This window comes from Phocoena phocoena, chromosome X, assembly GCF_963924675.1.
Source record: "Phocoena phocoena chromosome X, mPhoPho1.1, whole genome shotgun sequence".
NCBI classification, from domain to species: Eukaryota; Metazoa; Chordata; class Mammalia; order Artiodactyla; family Phocoenidae; genus Phocoena; species Phocoena phocoena.
In genome coordinates, this window is record NC_089240.1 from 61,882,728 (window position 1) to 61,910,138 (window position 27,411).

The 27,411-nt window shown below is 36.1% G+C and overlaps 2 protein-coding genes across 2 annotated transcripts in view; both read right to left on the reverse strand.

The window, feature by feature from the left end:
• The window catches only part of PHKA1 (phosphorylase kinase regulatory subunit alpha 1), a 137,532-nt gene that overhangs the window by 16,908 nt on the left and 93,213 nt on the right, over nt 1–27,411 (reverse strand). Inside the window, 10 exon segments of the mRNA XM_065901003.1 lie at nt 458–587; nt 728–806; nt 1,975–2,054; nt 2,529–2,685; nt 11,504–11,643; nt 12,002–12,093; nt 13,675–13,851; nt 16,135–16,301; nt 18,249–18,327; nt 26,261–26,405. Of these exon segments, the coding sequence (XP_065757075.1) occupies nt 458–587; nt 728–806; nt 1,975–2,054; nt 2,529–2,685; nt 11,504–11,643; nt 12,002–12,093; nt 13,675–13,851; nt 16,135–16,301; nt 18,249–18,327; nt 26,261–26,405 (1,246 nt within the window).
• On the reverse strand, nt 19,255–19,629 carry LOC136142881 (large ribosomal subunit protein eL31-like). Its single transcript, XM_065901184.1, has one exon. The coding sequence runs from the start codon at nt 19,627–19,629 to the stop codon at nt 19,255–19,257; it is 375 nt and encodes a 124-aa protein (XP_065757256.1).

Here is a 27,411-nt window from a genome sequence, read left to right on the forward strand (position 1 = left end):
GCCAATATCAAAAAGTCTTGTCAGATAAATATGAATAGAAATATTGCCTTCCTTTATTTGACCCTGATGTTGACTACACAGAATACTGACACTATAATCAAACTGATGTGGTGACTCAATCTGACAGCCAGAGGTGGCCATGCCTGAATCAGAATTGAACCCAGTCTATCACACTTAGTTTGATGTATGCCTCGGATCACTCTAGGAGTTAGTAGGAATGTCATTGGGAGTGCAGAGCCCCTAGGAGGTGGAATTTTGAAGTTGACAACTAATATATAAATTTGTCATAGCAGTCCCTTGACTTGTATAGAGACTGACTAACATGGGAACAAGACTGCTATATGCAGCTTCTGAGATACTGATAAAAATCCTTTAGATTCCTTTCCCTCCTGATTCAAAACTCAATAGAACTCTATTAAAAGTGAATTCTGCCTCAAACAGTTAGTTAATTGAATACCTGAGCACCGAAGGGAGTGGGCCAGTTCTGTTGCCATAACTTGTATGATCAGACCAATTCGAAGTCGAAACATTTCAGCAAAGAGGCCAGGCTGAGTTCGCATATACATGGCTAGGTATACCATTATTTCCTGTGCATGGAATGAATATAGACAAAAATTATGCCCTAGATCTCACAAGGCTTATTTTGTGGTCTTCAGAAATTGCCAGATCAACTGAAAACAAACTTTTAAATATCAATCACCAGATTAGGCTTTATAATTCTGCTCACCTGTGTAAGAATTGAAATGCTCATGTCCCCTTCACTGGCTTCATCTATCAGCTGAGTGAGTACTTCATAGGGCAGAGGTCTAAGGAAGAGGACAGTAGAGAAAGACAAAATTCTGCAACTACTTAAAGCTAAATTTATTGAGAAAATAAAAAAGCTCCTCCCAAGTCCAAGTCAGTGTCTCAACATCTCATCATTACTGGTAGCATTCTGGTTCTTTCAGTCTTCAAAGTTCACTGCCTCCCCAAAGCACTCTGGCCCATATCAACTCAGGAGAGTTCTGCTCTCCCGTCTCTAAGCCTGGATTGCCCTTCTCCTTCCAAATTGTATTTAAAACTCACCCCATGACGTCCTTCCAGACCAGTCTTTCATGGTTAATTCTTAACATTTGACAAGTAACTATTATGGCTAAAAAGTAATAAACTAAATTTAAGCTGTGCCTTTTGGAAGACATTTTATTACTTTACAATCACACCTTATAGAGTTATACTGATTTTTTATAGTTTCATCAGTTTACACACACACACACCCTCCTACACTTCTGACTCTCCTGTTGATACTAAGCACTCTGGGGGCATGGGGCATGCCATCTTCTTTTGGATTGCCCACAGTAGCCACAAAATTGATCTGATTTGTAATAAAAGGTTCTGTTTGCCAGGAATAAGGTGTTATGGATTGAACTGTGTTCCCTCTAAGTTCCTATGTTGAAATCCTAATCCCTAGGATCTCAGAGTGTCTTTACAGAGGTAAGCTAAAGTGAGGTAATTGGGTGGGCCCTAATCTAATATGACTGGTGTCTTTTATAAGTGAGAAATTTGGACACAGAGACACACAGAGAGAGAAGAAATGTGAAGAGACATAAGGAAAAAACAGCCATCAATAAGCCAAGGAGAGAGGCCTGGAACAAAGTCTAGAGTATAGCTGATTTTTTGTGGGGGCTAATTCCAGTTGCCCTATTTGTTTGTTTTTTGAATAAAACGTTTGGTAAAGCCAATAAGTAAAAACAAACAAACAAAAAAACCCCAAAAGAGCAAAATACATTTGAGTACTACTCCCTGTGAGCCTTCTCTTTCATTTACTCATGTCCTATCACTACCAACATTCTCACATTCACTGTCCCTGATAGAAGCTCACACACATAGGACATTATCATCCACTTATAGATTAGGACAAGAGAATTGCAGTCAGTCCACACAGCTCCTTAAAGTCTCAGAGAAGCTTCATCAAACCCAAACAAAAACCATACTAACGCAGAGATGGTCTTCTCTCGAGGTTCTGGAGGGAGTCCCACTGTCAAATGTTTCTGGTGGGAGAGAAGGTCTGTGCAGGCCTAGGAATAAATAGTATAATAGTATTATCCTTCCCATAACACCTCACATTTCCACGAAATTTTCTGTTTTCAGCCTAGAAACCTTTGCTCCCCCTTAAATTAATGACACATCAATCTTTTCCTCAGGAAATGCGATGAAGATCAGAAAAGGGTGATTTCTAGGAAGGAACAATGAAGTATTTTTATCTCCTAAAAGGTAGGAACTTTTAGCCTAGTATAAATTCATTCTTAAGACCTAGAATCCTCATAGTTTATAACACCTCTGTAAGTCTACAGTTTATACACTTCAGTATTATATATTTGACATTCATAAACAAAAAAAGCTACCTGATAATCAGAAATGTTATGTGGGAAAAACAACATCTTAAATGGTTAGATGCTGTGGTGACCGCCTTAAAAAACAACTGCAGAAACCAATTTATAAAAAGCACCTCCATTTAGATTTGGTATAAATTCAAGAAGAATTTATAGTACCTCATCGAGTGCTTCCACCTTCTTCCTTAAGATTCCAGAGATGTATCGGATCAGGCCCCAGTGACGAATTTCTCCAACTTTGCTATAGAGCTCAGTAAGCAGCTCTCTGACTGTTGCACTCCCTTCATCATACAATCCAGTGTCCCAGTCAGGTCCTCTGGAATGTTAAAGGCAGGTCTACATTAATTATAAATAAAGCTACAAGCAACAATACTTTGCTTGTGTCATAGTGAATATGCCTGTTTTTGATAGGTTTCTCTCATTAGGAAATGAATGTTATTTACTACGAATTCTCGTAAAACTATTTTTAAGTCGGTACTGAAAGCCGAATACCTAGACAAGAATAAGTCTTAGTTTCAGTTGTGTTTTGACAAAATACATTCTTTTACCCTCTTAATGGGCTTCAAAGTAGCTGAAATTAAAGTCAAAGATTTAATTTAACTACTGAAAGTTCAGAAAGAATGCTACACTTAGGGAACTAATGAAGAAGTAAGAAGAATGTGTGCTTATTTTTAAAAGATACATATATACACACAGACACACACACACACACACACACATCATATACATTATTGTCGTAAAAGTTCCTATACCACAAGTCAACTGTGAAGTACCATAAAAGATATATGAAGTGCTATGAAACTGGGGAATTTAATAGATGATGAAAGGTAGACTATTTATTAAATGATGTTAAGACAATCAAGTAGCCATCTGGATAAAACATTGAATCCATGCCTCACACTGTACACCAAAATTCCAAATGTATCAAATTTAAATGTTAAAGTACTAAAAGAGATATGGGAGAACTATTTTATAATTTCAGAGTCAAGGACTTTTAAACTGTGAACTATACACCAAAAGCCATAAAAGAAAGATTGATACATTTATATATATATATATGTATATATAAATATACAAAACTCTTATTGCAAAAACCACTATAAGCAAAGCCATAGGACAAATTACAAACTGAGAAAAATATTTGCAATTCATAGGCCAATTTTCCTAATGTATAAAGAATTCCACCAAAAAACTACTAGAACTCATCAATGAATTCAGAAAAGTCACAGGAAACAAAATTAATATATAGAAATTTGCTGCATTTCTATACACTGACAATAAACTATCAGAAAGAGAAATTAAGAACAATCTCATTTAAAATCAAATCAAAAAGAATAAAATACCTAGGAATAAATCTAACTAAGGAGGTAAAAGACCTGTACTCAGAAAACTATAAGACATTGAGAAAAGAAATTGAAGGTGACATAAGCAAATGAAAAGACATACCGTGCTCATGGATTGGAAGAATTAACATTGCTAATGTGACCATACCACCCAAGACAATCTACAGATTCAATGCTATCCCTAATAAAATACCAATGGCATTTTTCACAGAACTAGAACAAATCATTCTAAAATGTGTATGGAAACACAAAAGGCACTGAATAGCCAAAACAATTTTGAGAAAGAAGAAAAAGCTGGAGGAATCATGCTCCCTGTCTTCAGACTACGCTATAAAGCTGCAGTCTTCAAAGCAGTATGGAACTGGCACAAAAGCAGACACACAGTCCAATGGAACAGAATAGAAAGCTCAGAAATGAACCCACAATTATATGTTTAATTAATGTTCAACAATGGAGACGAATATACAATGGAGAAAAGACAGCCTCTTCAATAAACGGTGCTGGGAAAACTGGACAGCTACATGCAAAAGAATCAAACTGGACTACTTTCCCACACCATATATAAAAATACAGTCAAAATGGATTAAAGACTTAAATGTAAGACCTGAAACTATAACAATTCTAGAAGAAAACATAGACAGTATACTCTTTGACACTGGTCTTAGCAATATGTTTTTGGATATGTCTCCTCAGGTGTGGGAAACAAAAGCAAAAATAAGCAAATGAGACTACCTCAAACTAAAAGTTTTTGCACAGAGAAGGAAACTGTCAACAAAACAAAAATGCTGCCTACTGAATAGGAGAAGACAACTGCAAATGATATATCCAATGAAGGGTTAATATCCAAAATAGACAACTCATACAATTCACATCAAAAAAAAATAAACAATCTGATTGAAAATGGGCAGAGAATCTGAATAGACATTTTTCCAGAGAAGACACACAAATGGCTAATAGGCACTTGAAAAGATGCTCAATATCACTAATCATCAAGGATATGCAAATCAAAACCACAATGAGATATCACCTCACACCCGTCAGAATGGCCATCATCAAAAAGATAAGAAATACCAAGTGTTTGTGAGGATGTGAAGAAAAAGGAACCCTCATGCACTGTTGGTGGGAATGTAAATTGGTGCAGTCATATGGAAAACAGTATGGAGATTCCTCAAAAACTTAGAAATACCAACAAGGACCTACTATATAGCACAGGGAACTATATTTAATATTTTGTACTAACCTATAAGGGAAAATAATCTGAAAAAGAATATATATATATATATATATATATAAAACTGAATCACTGTGCTGTACACCTGAACTAACATGACATTGTAAATCAACTATACTTCAATAAAATTTTCAAAAAAGGCAAAACCAAAACCCTTAAAAATAGAACTACCATATGATCCAGCAATTCCACTTCTGGGTATCTATCTGAAGAAAATGAAAACACTAATTTGAAAAGATATATGCACAGCTCTGTTCATTGCAGCATTATTTATGATAGCCAAGATATGGAAGCAACTAAATGCCCATCAATATGAATGGATAAAGATGTGATAGATATATACACATATATATATACACACATACACACACACACACATATACATATACACACATACATACACACACAATGGAATATTACTCTGCAATAAAAAAGAATTAAATCTTGCCATTTTCAAAAACATGGATGGTGGACCTAGAGGATATTATGCTAAGTGAAATAAGTCAGACAGAGAAAGATAAATATTGTATGACTTCACTTATATATAGAGTCTAAAAAATAAAACAAATGAACAAACATAACAAAGCAGAAATAGTATCATAGATACAGAGAACAAACATGGTTGCCAGAGGAGAGAGGAGTGGGGGGAGGAGAGAAATAGGTGAGGGAGATTAAGAGGTTAAAAAAAAAGAATTCCAACAAATAGATAAGAAAATAAAAAACAACAAAAGAACATCTGACAAAATAAGTACCAATGACTTTTAAACTTAAGAAAAGGTGTTCAATCTACCATTTGGGTAAACAGGTATAAAAGTAAACACATATATATCTGTATTGACCTATATATGCATAAAATGTCCCTGGATGGATAAACAAAAAATCAATAGCATTGATTGCCTATGAGGAGGGGAACCAGGTATCTGGGGAACAGAGGTGGGAGAAAGACTTTTTACCCCTTCACTGTATCCTTTTGTACTTTAAAATGTTTGAACCATGATAATGTGCTATCTATTCAATATATTAAATTATATATAATATAAATGTTTAATATAATAAAACTAAATCTATACTATACGAATCGATGGATTCAAGAAACAGTGAATGAAAGTCTGAAGAGTAACAGGATATTTTCACAGTCTCAAAGTACATCTCTACAAGATACTTTTTAATTTTGAAGTATAACATAGTAACTTTACAGTGGAGGAACGTGGAAGATACTACCCTAAACAAGTGGTCAAAGTTACCGGAAATGGGACTCATCAATACTATGTGCCTCCTGATAGGATACACTGAGAAGAACTCAGCATCACTTCAGTAGCATTCTTGCCCAAAATGCATAACCTGAATTTAATTATGAGGCAACAACAGATAAACCAAAATTTAGGGATATTCTGCAAAACAACTGGTCTGTATCCTTCAAAAATGTCAATAACATTAAAAATAAAGACTTAGGAACTGTTCCAGATTAAGGGAGATGAGGGACACATAAGAACTAAATGAAATGCATCATTTAGATTTTCTTTTGCTATAAAGACATTATTGGGACAACCAACAAATCTCAATAAGGTCTGTAGATTAGATAACAGTATTATATTAACATTAATTTTCTGATTTTGGCAATTATACTGCGCTTATATAAGAGAATTCCTAGTCTTTAGGAAATACACACTGAAGTATCTGGGGGTAGAAGGGGATCATGTTTGCCACATACTGTCAAATGGTTCAGAAAAAAATGTGTGTGTGGTGATGGTGATGATGAGATGATGAAGAACAAGACAGGGAGGGAGGGAGGCAGGGAGGGGGGAGAGAGATATTAAAGCTCAGTGTGAATATCTGAGGGATCTGGGTGAAGGATATCCAGAACTTTTTTCTTTTTTTAATTTTTAATTTAATTTTATTACTTTTTTAAACTTCTTTATTGGAGTATAATTGCTTTACAATGGTTAGTTTCTGCTTTATGACAAAGTGAATCAGTTATACATAGACATATGTTCCCATATCTCTTCCCTCTTGCGTCTCACTCCCTCCCACCTTCCCTATCCCACCCCTCGAGGTGGTCACAAAGCACCGAGCTGATCTCCCTGTGCTATGCGGCTGCTTCCCACTAGCTATCTAATTTAAGTTTGGTAGTGTATATATGCCCATGCCACTCTCTCACTTTGTCACAGCTTACCCTTCCCCCTCCCCATATCCTCAAGTCCATCCTCCAGTAAGTCTGTGTCTTTATTCCCATCCTGCCCCTAGGCTCTTCATGACCATTTGTTTTTCTTTTTTTTAGACTCCATATATATGTGTTAGCATATGGTATTTGTTTTTCTCTTTCTGACTTACTTCACTCTGCATGACAGACTCTAGTCCCATCAACCTCACTACAAATAACTCAATTTTGTTTCTTTTTATGGCTAATATTCCACTGTATATATATGCCACATCTTCTTTACCCATTCATCTGTTGATGGACACTTAGGTTGCTTCCATGTCCTGGCTATTGTAAATAGAGCTGCAATGAACATTGTGGTACATGACTTTTTGAATTATGGTCTTCTCAGAATTTTTTTTTGTACTATCCTTACAACTTTTCTCTAAGTTTGAAATAGTCAAAATAAAAATAAATAATATGAAAATAAATGTTATGAGATCTCATAATCAGGGAAGATCCTTTTTATTCCTAGGTATCAGAGAAAGTTTCATGGAGGTGACAGATGATCCAGGCCTTGATGGATAGCTAGAATTCCAACGAGGAGAGATGGGATGTGGTAAAGGGAGAGTAGTCCAGACAGAGGAAAAAACATGAACCAAGGTCTGAAAGTGGTTATGTACAGGCTTTGTTTTGGATGTGATAAGTAGCAGGCTGTTTTGGTGGCAGTATTCACATTGTGATGGGGGAGCAATGGTAAAGGTTGAAAGTTAGATTATAGAGGATATAGGTTTGGTCACTGATTCCCAACAGTAGTGGTGGTGATGTGGTAGGGAGAGGCAGGAGATTAGAAGGACTTGAAGATGTTGACACAATTTCAAGTCTGGGTGACTGAAAGAATGATAATACCACGAAAAGCATCAGGCAGTAGTAGGTTTCTGGTAAAGATTGAATTTGACTTTAGACATGTTGAGTAAGAAGACATATAAAAATGAATTCTGAGTAGATTAAGGACTTAAATTTTTTAAAATTCTTAAAGGTATTTAAAATATTTTTAAATTCTGGGAGGGGAGAAGGTTCTCCCCATGCATGATAAGAAACTCAGAAGCCAAAAAAGAGAAGACTATATAAAACAAAACTTTTGGGGCTTCCCTGGTGGTCCAGAGGTTAAGACTCCACGCTCCCAATGCAGGGGGCCGGGGTTCGATCCCTGGTCAGGGAACCAGACACCACATGCTGCAACTAAAGATCCCACGTGCCACAACTAATGATCCCCCACGCCACAACGAAGATGTTGTGTGCCGCAACTAAGACCCAGTGCAGACAAATAAGTAAATAAATAAATATTTTAAAAAAAACCGAAAGTTTGGATAGAGAGAAGCATATGAACAAAGTTAAAACACAAATTCCTTGGACAAAATATCTGCAACAAATATAACAAACAAAATAGTAATATATACTATTACTATAAGGAAAATGTAAATAACCCAATGGAGAGCAAACAATGGTTATGAACAGACAACTCACAGAAGGAATACTAGTCAAAAGACACAGGAAACCCCACCTCCCAGTTTCTACTCAAATCCACAAGGGATACTGGGCAGAATTCCAAGTGTATTAAAAACCATGCAGCACATCAAACAATCTACTCAAGTGGTTTGATACTAGAGTAACTAGTTCTAGTGAGATTACAGGTTTTGATCAGATGTTATGGTGAAGTTAGTATGTACAGGATTAGATGAAGAAAACTCATGTTAGGAGTGGAAGAGTTGGCAGTCAACCATGGACCACCTGAATTGGTAGGAAAGCATGAGTGTTTCAAGCCTTTGCTTGCCTATCCCAACGACCCTGCTGAATCTTCAGTTTTCATTCAAGCTACAGTCATTAGTCATTCTGTCCTTAACCCTTATCTCTTCTCACCTTCTCTATCTTTTCATTACTCTGCATTTAGCATTGTGCCTGGTACATAAGTATTCAACTGATACTTTTTGAACAGACTGCTTATCCTAAAGGAAAAAGGAAAGGAATAGAGGTATCGGAGTAATAAAACCCATGTCTTTTTCTTGGTAGTAGCACATAACAAGCTTTAACAGTTGGCACTTGGACAGGGTTGTATGAGAGGCAAAGTCCCTCACAGCATCAGACTGTCAGGAGGCTTATATAAGGCACAAGTTCTACCATCCATAACAGGAGGAGGGCAAGGGAACTCCCAGGGAAGAGGGGAGGAGGGGGGTTACAGGTCTAGGTGTAGTCCCTCAGTAGCACTGTGGGGAGGCTCTAGGTTAGAAAGTTCTGAATGGCAGCAATGGTTTGGGACACTCATGGCCCAGGGCTTATCTCTTGCTAGCAGATGCAGGTTGAGTTTTGAGGAGGATACAAAGCAGGCAGGCCCTAAATGGCTTAAAATATGTTTGGGCTATTTTTAATAAAATTGGATGTGTAAAACTTTGACTTTAGTGCTGGCGGGCTTTTCAGCTTCCTTTTTTACTTACTCATTAAACACCATAATCTGATGGAAATGGCATAGGCTCTGGAGTCAGGCCAAGGGGACTTCATTACCACCTAGAGGGGATGAAAGTCCCAAATCCCTACCTAGCCTTCTTTGACACTCCCCTGGCAGTGAGAAAGGTGGAGCAGTGCCTGCCTTGGTGAGAGCAGAAGTCTGGGCTTTGCACTCAGCCTTTGTTGACAGGGGTAGCACCATAGATTTTTCTCTGGTGCTTGGCTGGAATAGAGTGGTTATTGTTTAAAAGTTGTCTGTGTTGCTTGAGTGCCTCTTTCCTAGCCCTTTGTCTGGGAAGAACGGGTTTTCCTTAGGGCTTTTGTTGTCTGTGCCCACTGACTGGCCTTTTCAGGCTGCTGGCTTCTCCAGCACCCAGTGAGGCAACAAAGAAAACCTGGGGACGTCAGCACCCTCTCAGTCCTCGAATCATGAGGTCCTTAGCCAGCCTGCTGCCTTCTCTCCACCTTTCAACATCTTGTTATGTTTGTTTCATAAATAATGTCCTCCTGTACCTAGCAGGAGGAATAGAGAGAAATGCATTTACTCTATCTTGTCCAGAACCAGAAGTCCCATTGTGGTTATGTTTTAAGAGGTTTTTGTCTTTTAGAAATAATACTGAAATATTTAAGAATAAAATGATAAAATGTTTGGTGTATCCTCTTCAAAATAATCCAGGAGGAAGAGAGAATGAGAATATAGATGTGACAAGATTAACCATGAGTTTTTAGTTGTTCAGGTCCAAAAGTGTTCATCACACTATTCTCTCTAATTTTGTGTAAGCCTGGGCATTTCGGCAACATCATCAAAGTTACTCTCCCTCCTTTGTTGAGGATGCATTTGAGGAAAACCAGATTGAAGTAGAAAGACTTGTTAGGAAACTGTAGCAATAATCCTAGGGAGAGACATAGGCCTGAATGAAGGCAGCAATATTAGAGATGCAGAAGATAAACATTTAGAGGTAAAACTGGACAGACTTGGTGATTAACTGGATATAGGGAGAAGGCTTGATGATTAGGTAGGTGTTGATTCCAACAATAGAGATGGAGAATTTCATAGGAGCGACTTCATTTTTTTTTCTTTTTTTGCGACTCCATTTTTGATATTTGACTGCTGACTGCTTTCAAGTCCTACCATTCCCCTTTCCTTTCCAGCCAACTCCTGGGCAAGTTGATAAAAAAGTCTGAGTGTTCCCTCTTTTGGTGCTGTTGAGAATGAACCCTCATCCCAGCCTCACCTCCTAATCATAATAAAATTCCAAATCCAGCCTCTTTCCCTGCTTTTTAAGGACCCACACCCTTCTGGTATGTGTATGGCATCATCAGTCTTGACATCCAAAACCAATTAGGGGAGGGCGGGGGTCCATCCTGCCTCTTCATGGTGCTGACAACATGAATAAATGAGGAAGAACAGGTAATTTTGTGGGGGAATTTGGGGGACAGGAGAGAGGAGTTCAAGGTACCTAGAGTTAGAGGTACCTAGATAAAATGCACCTAGCAGAGGGTGCCTGACACACAGCAAACACTCACTAATGCTACTTTTTTTTTCCTGTAAGCCTCCATATTCTTACTTCTTTTGAGTTAAAAATTTATTTATCTATAGATTTTACCAAATAATGGAGGTTTAAAATAACCATAATAATGATAATAATGTTTATGTTGTTAGTCACTTACTATGTACCAGGCATTGTATTAGAGACTGCAGATATTTTATCTTGTTTTAATCTTTAAAACAATTCTATGAGGTAGGTATAATCCAAATTTTATAAATGAGGACAATTGAGACTTTAAAGTTACGCAGTGGGTAGGTTGTAAAACTATTCAAATCCACAACAGTGAGACTCCAGAGCAGTGCTATACTTACTATGCTATACTTCGTTTTCTATATGATCATGAAAGTAGATTGATAATATCCATCACTTACTTCATAGTATATAGCATGTAGAGGATATCAGCTTGCTCCTGTAAGCTGGAGGTCTCCTTCAACTGTAAAACCAGTGCTTTGAAGTCCACCTCCCCAGATGGGTCTCTAGGAAGATGTATTTCTACACGAACAGAGGGAACCTTTAGTTTGAGAAAAGACAAAAAAAATCCACAAGTGCTCACCTTAAATAACGCCCTAGAGTGTTGATCTTTTCACTTTCTAAACCTTTTCCATAAGAGTTTCCTAAATTTTGACAAAAAGTAAAGCGAAAACAATGACACCTTCAGAATGCATGATACAGCAATCTAGTTTTCTTAAGCCTGACTAGAAAAACTTGCCCATTTAAAAAGTGAACTAAAAAGGACATATATCTTCACCATGGTGGCATTTTGCCTACCACCAGTTACTAGTAGAAACCATAATGGCTAGTTCTATTATTTTCTGTAAGAATGGCAGTTTTGCAAAAAGCTGATAGAAATACCTCCTGTGCAAATTTACCTGGTCCTCTTGTGGTGCATGAAGTAAGTCAAGTAAGTTGAGTGAAGGCCGGGAAGCCTGAAATATCTTTGTAGGAAGATACATGTGTACATCTGCAAGAGGTTGATATTTATGGAAAAGCTTAGATAATTAAGAGATTAATAAAAATGCATAGTTGACCTCAACAATGAAGTTACATATGGGTTGGTTCTTTATAGAACAAGAATGAGAAGTTTACCCTTTCTTGGTAATAGCAAAGAAAAGAAATATGAAGGTCAGATAAATCAAAGGATATTCAATCAATCAATCAACATATTTTGAATGGAATATCTAGAGTTATAGCATCAGCTGGACATATAAGATATTAAATTCTACAAACGTAATCAATACCACAATGGTGCCATCACTGATACTTTAATAGAATACCACATATAACAGAAAGAACCCAGTTACATTTTATATTTTCTGGACTCTCCCAGAAGAATATCTGGCTGCTAGCAGTTGGAATTGCTTGAGAACAGATAAACGGATGACCTTATCTAGGGAATCAAAAAATGTAGTGGCTGACCAACTTCGAGATATTCCTAAGATTTTTACTTACAGTTCATTGTTGAAACACTTACCATAACCTCTAAGGAGAGACTCTCTTGTCATTTTTGCCATTTTACAGATAGAGAAAGAGAGATACAGAGCTCAGATAACTGTTCAAGCAAGTAAGTAGCAGAGCTGGGAATTAAGTTCAAGTTTCCTGATTCACAATCAAGAAGTATAACTTAATAAAGCTGATGTCTTTGCATAAGCCCTTTGTCAAGGAAGCATACGCAAAGGCTATGTATGCTAAGCTTTTCCCTTTTCTAACTGTTAAATGATTCCCCAATGATCATGTTTAATATCTTTGGTTAGTAATGGTCAATAAAATTTTAGATAGTGTGATCATGCATCTCAATCATTCTCATCATCTGTGAAATGTTAACATTTAGGTCTTCTAGGTGTGGCCAAGGAGCCCTTCTGTCCCTTCATATGCAGCTATCATACAGGTACTGAACACTCTTAGGAACCATGACTACTCCTGGCAATGTGTGGTAGAAGACATCCTCCACTGTGAATACTACTGAGGGAGGATAGTAGTCTTGGGGAGAAGAATGGTAAAGCTGTTGAAGAATGATACTGTAGTTGACAAATACAGCTCTACACTGCTGGAACAACTGACTGTATAAGTTACAGCTGGCCTAAGGAACCAGATTTAGCTTACTTAAGGGAGAATATCTCCCTTTCCATTGCAAGGCTATCTTGTAATAGTCTGCAATGCTTTCTCTTTAAATAAAATTACTTCCAAATTAGTAACTTTTCCAAAGGAGGAAAAAATCCTTTCCACATTTTAATACTTTGATGTTAAAACTGAATATGCTCCATGTCTTTTGTTCTGTCTCTTCTTGCTATGTAACTGGTTAAACCAGACTACACAGCACTATCTATAGCAAAACTATACCCATTAATTACCCATTTTTAATTGTAAAAATTCATTAATTTTACAAATATTTGAGCATCTAATATGTTCTAGGTGCTGTCTGAGATGCTGGGATAAAGCAGTGAACAAAACAAAGTTCCTGACTACGCTGTAATAAACACCCCACCCCCATCCTGGGCTTCATGTCATCTTGTTCCTGACTCCAGTGAGTCATGGCATTACTCACTCTGTACATGCAGCTCCTTGGCCTTGGTCATCAAGGACATTAAATCGCAGGTTGTCTGTACAGCAGCTCGGAACCGATTTATCCCTCCCTTCTGTGAGGTAAGGGCTACTTTAGGATGGGGAGCCGTGTGCACCAAAAGGTGATCTAAATAACGAGCAACTTCATCACCACAGCGAGCTGCAAGGTTAGTGGGGGGAGGGGGAAGAGAAAAAAATAAACATTTTAGTTACTTCACAATCTACCCCACCAAACAGAATGACTGGCTCCTGTGCCCACAACACAGCACCAAAACCAGGTTGTTTTAGCTCATGGGGGAAAATAGCTGGTGATCATTATACAATCTCGTAGCTTTACTATTCAGAAACTATGGCTATTTACCAGGATCCACCTGTTCTTCAACTTTGTTGAGACAATATTAGGTTCCCTGAAAGTAGTATGAGCTTATTATAGGCCAGGTGGAGCATTTCATAATCTATGTATGTGTGTGTGATGGTAGTGGTGGTGGCAGTTGTGGTGGAGGAGTAGAATAGGGCCCTTTGAGTCTCACTGGTATGAGGAGACTTGTGGGGAAGGGCAAAAATCTTCTACTAAACATTGAGCCTAGCTGAAAACAGACAGATTCCACAAATGGCAGCTACAATTGCTAAAGAAAAAACAAGCTCCATGTGGCACTGGTGTCAAAAGGACTACTGACCACACGTTGGTCTTTTTTGTTACCCCCTTCATTTATTCACCAAATATTTATTGCCCGCTATGGACCAGGTGGTGTACTAGGTGCTGAGGTTTCAGTGCTGAAGAAGATAGATATAGTCCTTATCCTCTTGGTCTCTCCCTCCCCCCTACACCTTCTGTAACATTCTCTCTGACTATGGATAATGGAAACAAAAAAAATACATATATCTTGTGGCTGCTTAACATTGCAGATTTTACATGAACACTTGCAACATTTATAGTTGGAAAAGCCCAATGTTTGGATCAATACTGAAGTTTGCTACGTCAGTCATGTATCATCTGGATTTTGATTACCTCTGGGGAACTCTCCAGATGTCTTTCTGTACTCTGATGTGACTAATGGGAACTAGCAGAGCTGCAGGAGTGGACCTCATACTCAGTGACAACTTAATGACAAATATTATAACCTTGAATACAATCTAGACACTTGAGTAGAGGATTATGAACAATATGGAGAGAAGCGCTCTCCCCATGGAACAGCTGGCAAGCAACAGACACGTCCATTGTGAGGCCACCAATGAGTAAACCCAGACAGGGGAAAGTGACTCAGAATGCATAATATCAAGGTTAGTAAAACATATCATTAAAGAGATATATTTAAGAAAGCAATCTAAGCTTATGCCAAGATAGATATCATGACTTTGGGTATTACTGATAACAGGAAATAATCTTGTATTTAATGTACTCTTCAAACAAAGAAATTCACACTATTTTAGAACTTACAAAAACAGAGTGAACTAAACGGTACTTAGGTGCGTAAATGCTGAGCCCAAATGAGAAAATAGTCCTTCTGACTGCTAGTGTTTTGGTTTATTGTATATGAGATTATGCTTGCTAGCTCACTGAGGAAAGCTAATTTATTTATGTTTCTTCTCTCCAACACACCACTCTTAAGATAAAGAAATTGGCTGCCTTAAGATATAGGCTTAACAATCAGAAAACCAGACAGTGAAAGCAGGCAAACCATGTTTTACATAACTAGAACAATAATTCACTCCCACTGGCCCTTCTCTCTGTGGGATTCAAATAATGTAATGTTTGCCCTGCCTAGGTCAGCATTTTAACACTTTAGGGTGCTTGTCAGGCCCCCACAATGCTTTCTCACTATATCATCTTTGTATTCATAGAAGCCAATTAGATTTTGTTCTGCGTTATTTGTCTAGTTGTAATATGAAAGCAACAGGCGTACCAAATCGGCTTTTTCAAACTACGCAGACCTCCCCAGAGATTCTGATGTACCCCTATAATATTCTATATAAAAGAACTATATAAAATTAGAATATATAGAATATATTAGAATATAAAATTATAGATTATATAATATTCTATATAAAAGAACTCTGATGGAATTTTATACTTTTTATGCTTTTTAATGTCAAAAAGCAGTATGTATATGTCTAGTGTTCCTACTACATACTTGATTAAATATCTCTTACTCACCATTGCTTCCTCCCATTTTTAAAGTACCAGTCATTTTATGTACCTGGGAGAGAAATCTCCCCTAACCTTAGTAAGGGATAGTCCAACTCTATACTCCACAATCACCACAGGGATATTAGACCAGAAACCAAAGGCAAGTAGAAGAATGAAAAGTAAAGCCAAACAAAAGGTGTATTAGGTGTATTAAATAGGAGTGAGACTGCTGGCAGGAGAAATATTAAGGAGGATGCTCAACAATACTTTGTATTCTTGTCCAGTAAGGCCAGTGCATTTATGAAGCCTTCTTACCATTACTGGTTGAACCATAGTCATTCATCCAGTCACCAGATTCCAGCTCATTATCATAGTCATCATAATCTTCACTGTACAATTTACCCTCAGGTCCAGGTTCCATAAAGCTCAAATGTGTGCAGCAAGATGTTGTCAAAAACTCTGACAGTTTACCTGTTTGAATCCTGACAATTAAGAGGGTAAACAGAAAACAGAAAATCAGAGGAAATCATTTTCAAAACAACACAGTTTAGTGATAAAAAGGATACCTAGAATGTTCTGTTGGGGGATTACTAATGTTTATACATTAGTACAAATTTTGTAAAAGTGAAAATTTACAGCACTCCTAGACATAGTGTAGTATAGGTTAGGGTACTATGTTAATAAAGACTACAATTATGGGTTCACAATCCACCAGCAGATCAGTTTTGCTCGCTTTCACTGCCACATACTACATTGCTAACTATGCCAAATATCTGGCAAAAACTTCCATTGGCTGCAAGAGAAGCTAGGACAGAATGAAGACAAATCACCACAAATCTGTCGTATCATTTCAAAAAATACTCAAAAAGACCATTTTGAAAAGAAAAAAATGGTATCTGACAATTTTAAGAATCATAGTAGATTGTAAGCCATATCTTCCCCTACTTATAAAGCCAATTGCAAAACCAAACCCAAAGGGAAAGTCAATAGTACTGATTTTCTAAAGAAGTCAGCTTGAGGGGGCTCCCAATGGCCAGATCTTGAATAATATGTACACTGAAATAGACAATGGAATGAAGCATGACATAAAAATAAAATAAGAATTTATGACTCTATGCTGGCAATAAAACTACAAAATTAAAGGGGGTAAGGGAGAGCTTTTTTTTTTTAACAGAAGGATTCCAACTAATACATGTACAAAGAATGATAGAAACACAGAATCACGATTTTACAACCCCATTAGTAATAACTGATTGATCAATGGAAGATAAAGCCATTTGGTCAAAGATTGTTGCGGAAAGCATAATGGAATCTAGACACGAATGGAGGATTATGAAGAATATGGAGAGAAGTGCTCTCCCCATGGAAGGGCTGGCAAGCAATAGACACGTCCATTGTGAGGTCACCAATGAGTAAACTCAGACAGGGGAAAGTGACTCAGAAGGTGACATTTTAAACAAACTGAGAGACATTCTGCAAAATAACTGACCTTCTTTCTTTAAAAATGCAATGAAAATTGTAATGAAATATTAACAAACGGCTAGGGAATTGCTCTAGATTAAAAGACATCAAGGAGATATAATAACTAAAAGCCAACGAGTGATCTTTCATTGGAGCTGGAGTGGGAAAAAAGCTATGGGAAAACATTATTGAGACAACTGGGTAATTTTGAATATGGACTCCGTATTAGATAATAGTATCGTATCAATATTAACTTTTCTGAGTGTGCTGATTATATTGTAGTCATGTATGAGAATGCCCTCTTTCTTAGAAGACAGAAACTGAAGTATTTAGGGTTAAAGAGTCATGATATTTCTGACTAACTCTCACACACTTTAGCGAAAAAAGTGTGTGTGCCTCTGTGTGTGTGTGTGTGTGTGCGTGTGTGTGCATGCGCACATATGTATGTGTGAGAGAGGGAGAAGGGTAGGGAACAAGAGAGGAAGGGAGGGAGGAGAGGAAGGAAGGGAGGGAATGGGGGAGAGAGAACACACAAGTGGGACAGATGTTAACAACAGGTGAGTCTTGAGGGAGGGTATATGGTATTCAATAAGATTCCTGCATATTTGTGTCTACTTGAAATTTTTCAAAATAAAAACTTAGGGAAAAAAGAAAAGCAGTGAGAATTGAATAGTCCAGTAACCTCCTTTCCTCCCTCCTTCCCTCCCTCCCTTCCATTCTTCCTTCCTTCCAGGGTAAGTTTCCTGATCCACTGAATTTATGGAGTGTAGGCAAAGAAGAGGGTGGGGAAAAATTCCAACCCTTCTCTTTAACATTAAATTCCTTGATTCAATCTATCAAACACCAGCTCCTGGAATAGGATGGGTATATGTTGCTAAAGATACAGAGAAAGGCATCACAAGTCTACCATTACTGTACTCAGCATCCAAATTTCACATCTCACTACTGAGTGCATAGAGGTCACTTACCTTGCCCCACCAAAATAGCCATCCTGCATTTTTCGGAGTGCTGCCAGGATACTTGAATTCAAGCTGGTTCCATCTTCATCTTAAAATGAAGAGAATTTTAAAACAATCTTTGTGGTTTTAACTTTGAAATAAGGGGAATCTTTCAATTATTTTAAACCAACTTTCTGGTGGTGATGGTACAAATGAGATAGTCCTCGTTGACCACCTTGTATTTCAACACTTCATCTGAGAGCCAATGACGCTGTGCAGAATGGGAAATGGTAAGGGATGATGACCAAGAGAGGAGAGTTCCTCACAGACAGTATCTTATTTATTGTAAGTATTTAGCACATTGCCTGATTGCAGAACACAGAATGATTACTGAATGCTGACAATAATAACAACAGCAACCATATGTTGAATGTTATGTGCCAAGTACTGTGCTGAATATTTTATACATTATCTCATCCAATGAGCTTTGGTTTACATGTGTGTAGGCATAAAAAATATTTAGAAGACTAACAATTATCCAACTTTATGTGAAGGGGATCATACTACACATACTCTTTTGTGATCCACTTTTTCTAACTAATTCTTTGCAAAAGCTAAAAATGATTCCATAACAGATATTTAGACTGTTGTATTATAAGCAACACTGTGATGCAATTTTTCTATTATTTCCTTAGGATAAATTCTTACAAGTAGAACTGTTAGAACAAAGGGAACACTTACTAAAAACTTTATAGACTGCCAAACTGCACACTAAGAAAGTTGTGCCACTATGTCTACCATCAGTATAGAAAGTGATTGTTTCCCCACATCTTTAACAACAATGGTGTTAATAATCTTTTTAATCTTTGTTTATCTGATACGTTAAAAAATACAGTGTTTTAATTTTAATACTAGTAAGATTGAGCACGTTTTCATGTATAGACTGGCTATTTGTATTTCTTTTATGAATTGCCTGTTCATGTTCTTTTCCCATTTTTTTTTTTTTTGGTGGTTCGAAAACTTTGACAATCAACCGTTAGTTCTCATCCACATTAACTGTCTGTAGATTTTTGAAAGTGGTGACAGGTACATAGGAAACCAATGTATAGAGCTTGTTTGGTGAATCTTCATCTTCATTATGTTTTCTGGACAACCGCACATGGACACGGTATGGGATATTCCTTATTCCTTTGGCCCAGACAGCTTTGTTGAGCTCAGTGTCAATGTGTACATCTGGAGTTCCCACCTCCTTCATGGCAAATTTCCAGATTTCTTTGACTGCCCAAGGGGCATGCTTCTTGAAACCCACTCCATGGATGCGCTGGTGAATGATGATAGTGTATCCTCTGGTCACCACCTCGTTGATGGCGGACTGGCCCTTCTTCTCGCCACCCTTCTTTGCAGGAGCCATTCTGCCAGGCTTGGGTTGGAAAGCTCTTTTCCCATGTTTTTAAAAAATAATCTTTTTTTTTCAATTGACTTTCAAGGCCTCTTTATGTTTTGTGACTATTACCCTTTTCTCTATCATATGTATGGCAAATATTTTATCTACTTTATTATTTGTCTTTCAGCCTCAACCACACTTCATTTTTGTATAAAATATTTATTTAGAAACAAAGATTAATTTAGATTTTCATGTTTTAAAATCTGTCAAGTTTTCCTTTCTGCATCTTGCAAAGTACAGCTTTCTTCAGCCCAAGATCACAAAAACATCCTTCCATACTTTCTTCTAATACTTTTATAGTTTTTCTTGTTGCTTAGCTGTTTAATCTATTTAGAATTTAATTTTGCATAAAATGTAAAGTAGCAGGCCTAAATGAATGATTTTCCCAAATGTATTTATTTATATTTTTTTGCTGCTATTTGGATTGCTGTCTTTATCATTATTGTAATTCCAATGGATCTATCTTCTCTTGTTTCTAGTTTTTAAAAAATCTGGTTATTCTTGTACATTTTCTCTTCCATATGCAATTTAGATTCAGCTTTTCATAAAAATTTGTCTATTTTGATTTGGAATTCACTGAATTGATAGATTAATTTAATAAGAATGAACATCTTCTCAATATTAACGATTTCCATCTAGCAACATGGTATGTCTCTCTAGTAATTAAAATCTTCTTTTATGTTTTTTATTAGCTTTATAATTTTTTACATAGTTTTATGCATATTTCTTATTAAGCTTATTCTTTTTTTAATTAATTTTTATTGGAGTACAGTTGCTTTGCAATGTTGTGTTAGTTTCTGCTGTACAGCAAAATGAATCAGTTATGTGTATACATATACCCTCTCTGTCAGATTTCCTTCCCATTTAGGTCACCACAGAGCACTGAGTAGTTTCCCTGTGCTATACAGTAGGTTCTCATTAGTTACCTATTTTATACATAGTAGTGTATATATGTCAATCTCAATCTCCCAATTCATCCCACCCCCTTGGTATCCATAAGTTTGTTCTCTATATGTGTCTCTATTTCTTAAGCTTATTCTTATATTATTTACTTTTCTAGACATTTGTCAATTTTATCTAGATTTATAAAATTATATTTGGTATTCTTTTATAATTTGTAAAGACTCCTCCATTTCTGTTGCTATATCCCCTTCCTCATTCTTAACATTATTTTTATTATCTATATTTTTTCTCTTTATTCTAAAGTCTATTTTACCAGATATTAACATGGCCACTTCTGATTTTTAAAATTAATTTTACATGGCATATTTTTTCCATTATTTTATTCTAGTCTACCTATATTGTTACATATGAAGTGAATCTCATGGAGACAGCATATATGTGGGTCATTTTTAAATCTACTCTGCCAATCTCAGTCTTTTAATTGGTATATTTAGGCTATTTACAGTTAATGTAATTATTGATATATTAGGAATGAGTCTGCCATTTTACTTATTTTTTTTTTGTTTGCTCCTCTGTTCTTCTATTTTTTCTCCCTGCTTTCTGAAACACAAGAATTCCATTTTGATTTATCTATAGTGTTTTTTACTTTATCTCCTTGTATAGACTTCTTAGCGGTTACCCTAGGTATTACATAATATATACAAACATGCATTATACATATATCATTGTCTATTAGTGTCAACATTTCACAAGTTTAAAGTGATGTGTAAAAACCTTATTTCCTTTTTTTTACATCTTTATTGCAGTATAATTGCTTTACAATGTTTATGCTTGAAAAAAAACTTATTTCCTTTTCAGTCCCTCACCTCCCCCAATATATAACTGCATTAAAGATCTCCTCTACATACTTTGAGAACCACATCAGACAGCGTTATGATTTTCCCTTCAAACGTCAAACATAATTTAGAAAACTGAAGTGGAGAAAGTCTATTGTATTTACCTGTATTCTTACTCTTTCAACTGTTGTTTTTCTTGCTTGATGTTCCAACATTCCATTTTGCATTATTTCCTTTTTATTTCAAGAACTTCCTTTAAGCTATTCTTTTAGAGCAGATCTCCTTCAGACAAATTCATTTAGTTTTGCTTCACCTGAGAATGTCTTTTTTCCCTTTATTCTTCAAGTACATTTTAACTGGATACAGAATTCTTAGTTTATTAATTCTTTTCTTTAAACACTTGAAAAATGTTCTGCCACTTCCCTCTGTTCTCCAGGGTTTTTGATGAGATCTGCTGTCATTCTAGTTGTTTTCCCACATAGACAATGTATCATTTCTCTTACTGCTTTCAGGATTTTTTCTTTTTCTTTAATTTTCAGGAGTTTGATCATTATGTTTTGGCATGGATTTCTTTGAGTTTTTCCTGTTTGGGACTCTCTCAACTTTTTGAATCTGTAGGTTTATGCCTTTTGCCATTTTTTTCAGCCATAATTAGTTGGAATACTTTTTTCAGCCCTATATTCTTTTTCCTCTCCTTCTGGGACTCATAACATGAATGCTAGATGTTTCATTATTAGTCCCATAGGTCTCTGAGGCTCTGTTCATATTTTTCAGTCTGTTTTTACTCTTGTTCACTTCTATAGTTCTACCTTCAAGTTCAGTCTATTTTCTTCTGCTACTGAGCCTATCTAGTAAGTTTTCATTTCAGTTATTATAGTTTTCAATTCTAAAACTTTCATTTGGTTCTCCATCTCTTCAATTTCTTTGCCGAGACTTCCTACTTTCAAGTTTGAAGTGTGGTTGTAATTGCTTGGTAAAGTATTTTTATGATGACTGCCTTAAAATCTTTGTTGTAATTCCAACATCTTTGTCATCCTGGTATTGGTATCTGTTGATCATCTTTTCTCATTGAAGTTGAGATTTTCTTGGGCATTGGTATGAATGATTTTCTATTGTATTCTGGAAATTTGGGGTATCATCTTACAAGACTGTGGATCTTATTGAATCTTCTGATTCAGCAAGTCTCCTCTGATATTGTGCAGCAGGGAAGGGAGCACTGCCTTGTTACTGCTAGGTGGGTGTGGAAGGAGTTCCTCTACTGTTCAGTAAGGATGAAAGTCTAAGCTCCCCACTAGTTCTTCTCAGACACTATCCCTACGGAGGGAGGGGGCACCTCTTCACAACTGTGTGAAGGCAGTAGTCTAGGTTCCCCACACAGCCTCGCTGATAGGGATGGGAATGGGGCTGTAGGTTTTTTCTGTGGTATTTGGGTAGATTAGAACACATTTATTGTCTAGAAGTTTTCTGTCTGGCTAGGCTATCCCTTTCCTGTTCCTTTGGCTAGAGGGAGAAGGTCTTTCCTGGACCTTTTAAAATCTGTACCCATTTGTGTTTCTGGGATGATAACTTCTCCAGCACCCAGTCCAGGATATATGAGGCAGAAGGAAAACCCAGGAAATTCACTGCTGTGTCATTTCTTAGGTTCAAAGTCCCTAGCCAGTCTCCCTTCTTTTTTCCAACTTTCAGAGTCTTCTTATGTTTGTATTATAGTAATGTCCAGGGTTTTTAGCTGTACTTAGCAGGAAGAATAGGGAGAAGTGAGTCTATTCCTTTTTGTCTGGAAACAGAACTCTTTTTTTTTCAAAAGTGAAAATATTCAAGAATATGAAAATTTCTAAATATGATTTTGGCCAAATCTCTTAAGTTTTGATTAGTAGTGGTATAATTTTTCATTTAAAAACACTATATAATTTCAAATTTGATTTCCTCTTTAATCAAAGAATTATTTGCAAAAATTTTAATTCCTTCATGGTCAGGTTTTTAAGAAATTATTTTTGTTTTAATTAATTTTATGTGCTATGTCTGGCAATATCATCTATATTATTTCTACTTTTAAAAAATAAACATTCTTTGTGTATTCTGTCTTTCTGGGTATACTTTCACATACACCTGTAAACACAAAAATCAAGTCTGTTAATCCTCTATATCTTTAGTGATTTTGTATAATGGATCTGTGACATTATGATAGAGGTATGTTATCGTTTCCCACTATGACTGTACAATGGATTTATCATATTGTCCTTAAGTTTTCCTAAATATCTGCTTTATGCATTTCACTGATATTCTTCAGTAGATAAAAATTTATAAATGTTCCACTGTCTTCATGTACTATAACTCTTATCAATATAAAATATCCTTTATATCCCATTTACTGATTTGTGCCTTGAATTCTATTTGCTATTTTTGATATTAATATTGCCATCATTGCTTTCTTTTTGTTAGCGTTTACATGATATATCTTTATGTCTTCCTTTATTTTCTGTTTTTCCATACAATTTTATTTTAGGGATAGCTTTTGTAAGTAGCATCTAGCTAGATTTTGCTTTTACCTATCCTAGGAATCTATATTTAATATGAGAATTTAACTAATTCACATTTTAATGTGATCACTAATATGTTCATTCTCATTTCACCAGCACAAAATTTTCCGTGACAAAAATACACAGCTATTAGTAATGTAGGTTTTGGAGACTGACAGACCTGGTTTGAGGCCTGATTCTGTTGCTTACTAGTTTTGTGACTACAAAATGAATCACCTTCTTCATCTATAAAATGGGGGCTATTAACAGTACCTACCTGAATAGGGTTGTTGTGGAGATGTCAAAATAAAGCACTGAAAGGACTTAGCTCAGTGCATGGCACAGAGAAAGTGCTCAATAAACATTGCAGTTATTATTGCTATTGATACTTCTGTTTTTTGTTGTGTGACCATGTACCAAGTATCAAAACTTTGTGACTTAAATCTAGATCTTAATTTTATTCTTCCTCCCAAGCTATGGCTGTATATCTCATCCCAACTATTAGGCATTTCAATTTTGAAACCTCTTTGTCACTATAAACTCAACATGTCCCTTTACAACTGGCATCTTCCTTTATAATTTCTCTGCTTTTATCAATGGCAGCATTATTTACCTAGTCTCTCTAAATGTTGGCATTATCTTGATTCATATCTCATATCTAGTCAGCCAACACCTGACTTGCAGGTGGTGTTTAAAATGACTCTTGTATCCTTTCCCACTCAATTTTTACTATCATCAATCCAGTGTATCTTCTTATCACCTCATACTTGGATTAGTTTCCTTGATATCAGATTCTTCTAACTGCAGTGTATACTGTCACTAAGTCAATATTCCCTAAATATCACTTTCATCATATCATTCCTTGCTCAAAAACTTTTAATAGCTTCAGACTTCTGAGACAATTTGTTTTAAATTTATCTGCTTATTTTCAAGGTCTTCATAATCTGACCCCATTTGACTAATCCAATTTTGTTAATAATTATACTCCAACATGAAAGGCCCACTCTATTCAGCGTGGCCTCTTCACTGTCCACTCACAAGTCAAGGGCATCCCTGCCTCCAGGCTTCACCCATGGTATTTTTTCCCTCACCTAAAGTACCTTTCCTTCTTCTCTCCTCATATATGAATACTACACATCCCAAAAAGCCTGGATAAGTCCCACCTAGTCAAGAAATTTTCTTTGACAACTTGACCACTGTCACTGTAAAATACTAATCTAATGGTTTAGTACTTCTTTATATACTATCTTGAATTGTTTTCTATTAATTTTGTGAATTAGCTTTGTTTCTCCAATTAGACTTTATACTTTCTAAAGACAGTTCTGGGAACACAGTAGTTATTAAATGGGCACTTGTTAATTGTTTCAAATAAAGAAGAAAGACAAAAAGAAGAAAGACTACCCTACTTCCTCAACTCCTGTGCTTTCTTTTTTTTACATTTTTTGAGTGTTTTATTTATAGCAAACTGGATAAAATGTGTGTATTTCTCAGATAGAAAAGACATGTCGAAGTAGAAATGAACCTTTCAACTATTCATGGGTACACAAGTACACTGGACTCCTGTGCTTTTGAAGCACTTTAGAGATGTGACCAAAATCCCTAACAGTCTGTCTGGACTTTGAATGATTTATGACAAAGGATTCTTCTCTAATGAAAAGGAATTCTATGTACTTTGGTAGTACAAACAGGCCTTTGGAAGCAACAGCAGAGATACAGAAAGGAAGCAGTGCTTCAGTATTGGCTCTAGTCCTCCAGGAACTGAGAGAACAACAAAGCTTTTCACTCAGTTTCAAGTAAGCAATGTCAGGAAGCCCAGCTAATAAAGGAAAGATAAACTAAAAGGCTTTTTACTTTTCCCTGCTAGATTTTATTGCTTCAGTTAGGCAAGCCTTGCAAAGAGAAGTTTAGGAACTTATCTATAAAATCTTGATGCTCCACTGGAGTAAGACAGATGCAGAATATAGTATTACTGTCTTTAAAATGAATCGTATTAATAAAGTTTCTGTAAATTGGCCTAGAAACCAATTATCTGAAGTAGCCCCAAACAAGTTATTCTATTACATCTCTTGAATTATAGCTCACAAACCACCTGAAATATTCTTGTGTATTGGTTTATTTGTTACATATTTATTCTAAAACATAAGCTCCGTGAGAATAGAAACCTCATCTGCCATATTCACCCAGTGCTTTGAAAAGTGCCTGGCACAAAACAAGAGCTTAAAAAAACTGCTGAAAGAATAAATGACAAAAAGTAGCTTTCCGGTGACTCTATGATTTTGAAGGGCCAACCACATGACTTATTTCAAAAATACATTAGTTCCTTGCCTCATACATCCTTACCAAGCATGCTGTGTGAGATGGGGAAGGTGATGGTGGGCTGGCCTGTCATTCTCCAGCGGCTACAGAGATAGGAGAGGTCTGTTCTAAGCATTTCCACTATCATCTTGTTGTCCAGAGCCAGGTAGAATTGTTGCTGGTCTATAAACTGAGAAAAAGGAAAATAACAGTTCAGAATAATTTACTCTCACAACTATCAAATAATATTTCAAAGTGCTCACATATACACAAGTGTATATAAGATATCACAGGGGCAACAATACCTCCAAATTTAATGCCTAATTCTTCCCAAAGTATCTGGTGGCTTACTGGTACAAACAGTAGTTCTGGACATTTTTAGTGTGTTATAGTTTACAAAGTGTTTTCAAGTACATGATTTTATTTAATTCTAACAACCCAGTGAGGGCTTTTCTCCTTTTTAATAGATAAAAAAATAAGGCCAAGAGACACTGAGTAGATTAGCAAAGTTATACGACTAGCAAATGGCAAAATCAGAGATAGAATCTATGGTCCATTATTCTTTCATCTATACCTCAGTTGCACTATTTCAGATGTAAGATGACAAAAGAAAGCTTAAGCTTTCTTTTCAGAAAATAGTTTATCCTCCTATTCATACATATAATAAGGCTTGCTATTATAATATGGGTAATAAACATCAGGCTAATAAACAGTGTATAATCATGGCTAAAACAGCACTGACATTTTTGTTTAGAAGAGGATATCAGAGATTTCTGGGCATGTAAAAAGGGCACTTCCCCAAAACAAATAGAACACTTTAATTCAGTAGCTGAATAAAAAAGACTATATTTTGTTTATAAAGAATACAGTATTATTTTTAATCTTTAATAAAGAGTACTTTTAAAAGTATTCCAACATTTATAAAATCCTTAATCACTGTTTCTGCAACACCCAGGACTATTCTTGGTAGTCACAGTCACTTGGCATAGCTCTGTGCTTCAAGATCAATTCAGTCCAACCCAACAAAAATTGGGTTGGCCAAAAAGTTCGTTCACATTTTTCCGTAACATCTTATGGAAAAAACCAAAACCCTATTTATTGAGCAACTTAATATATACAAGGTCACATGAAACTCTGACACTTGTCTCAACTCCACTAAATGCTTTATTTCTATAGTGTTTCTTTTTTATTTCCAT

What these genes read in the sequence shown, in the direction of transcription:
- LOC136142881 (XM_065901184.1), bottom strand. Translation starts at nt 19,629, where the DNA reads ATGGCTCCTGCAAAGAAGGGTGGCGAGAAGAAGGGCCAGTCCGCCATC.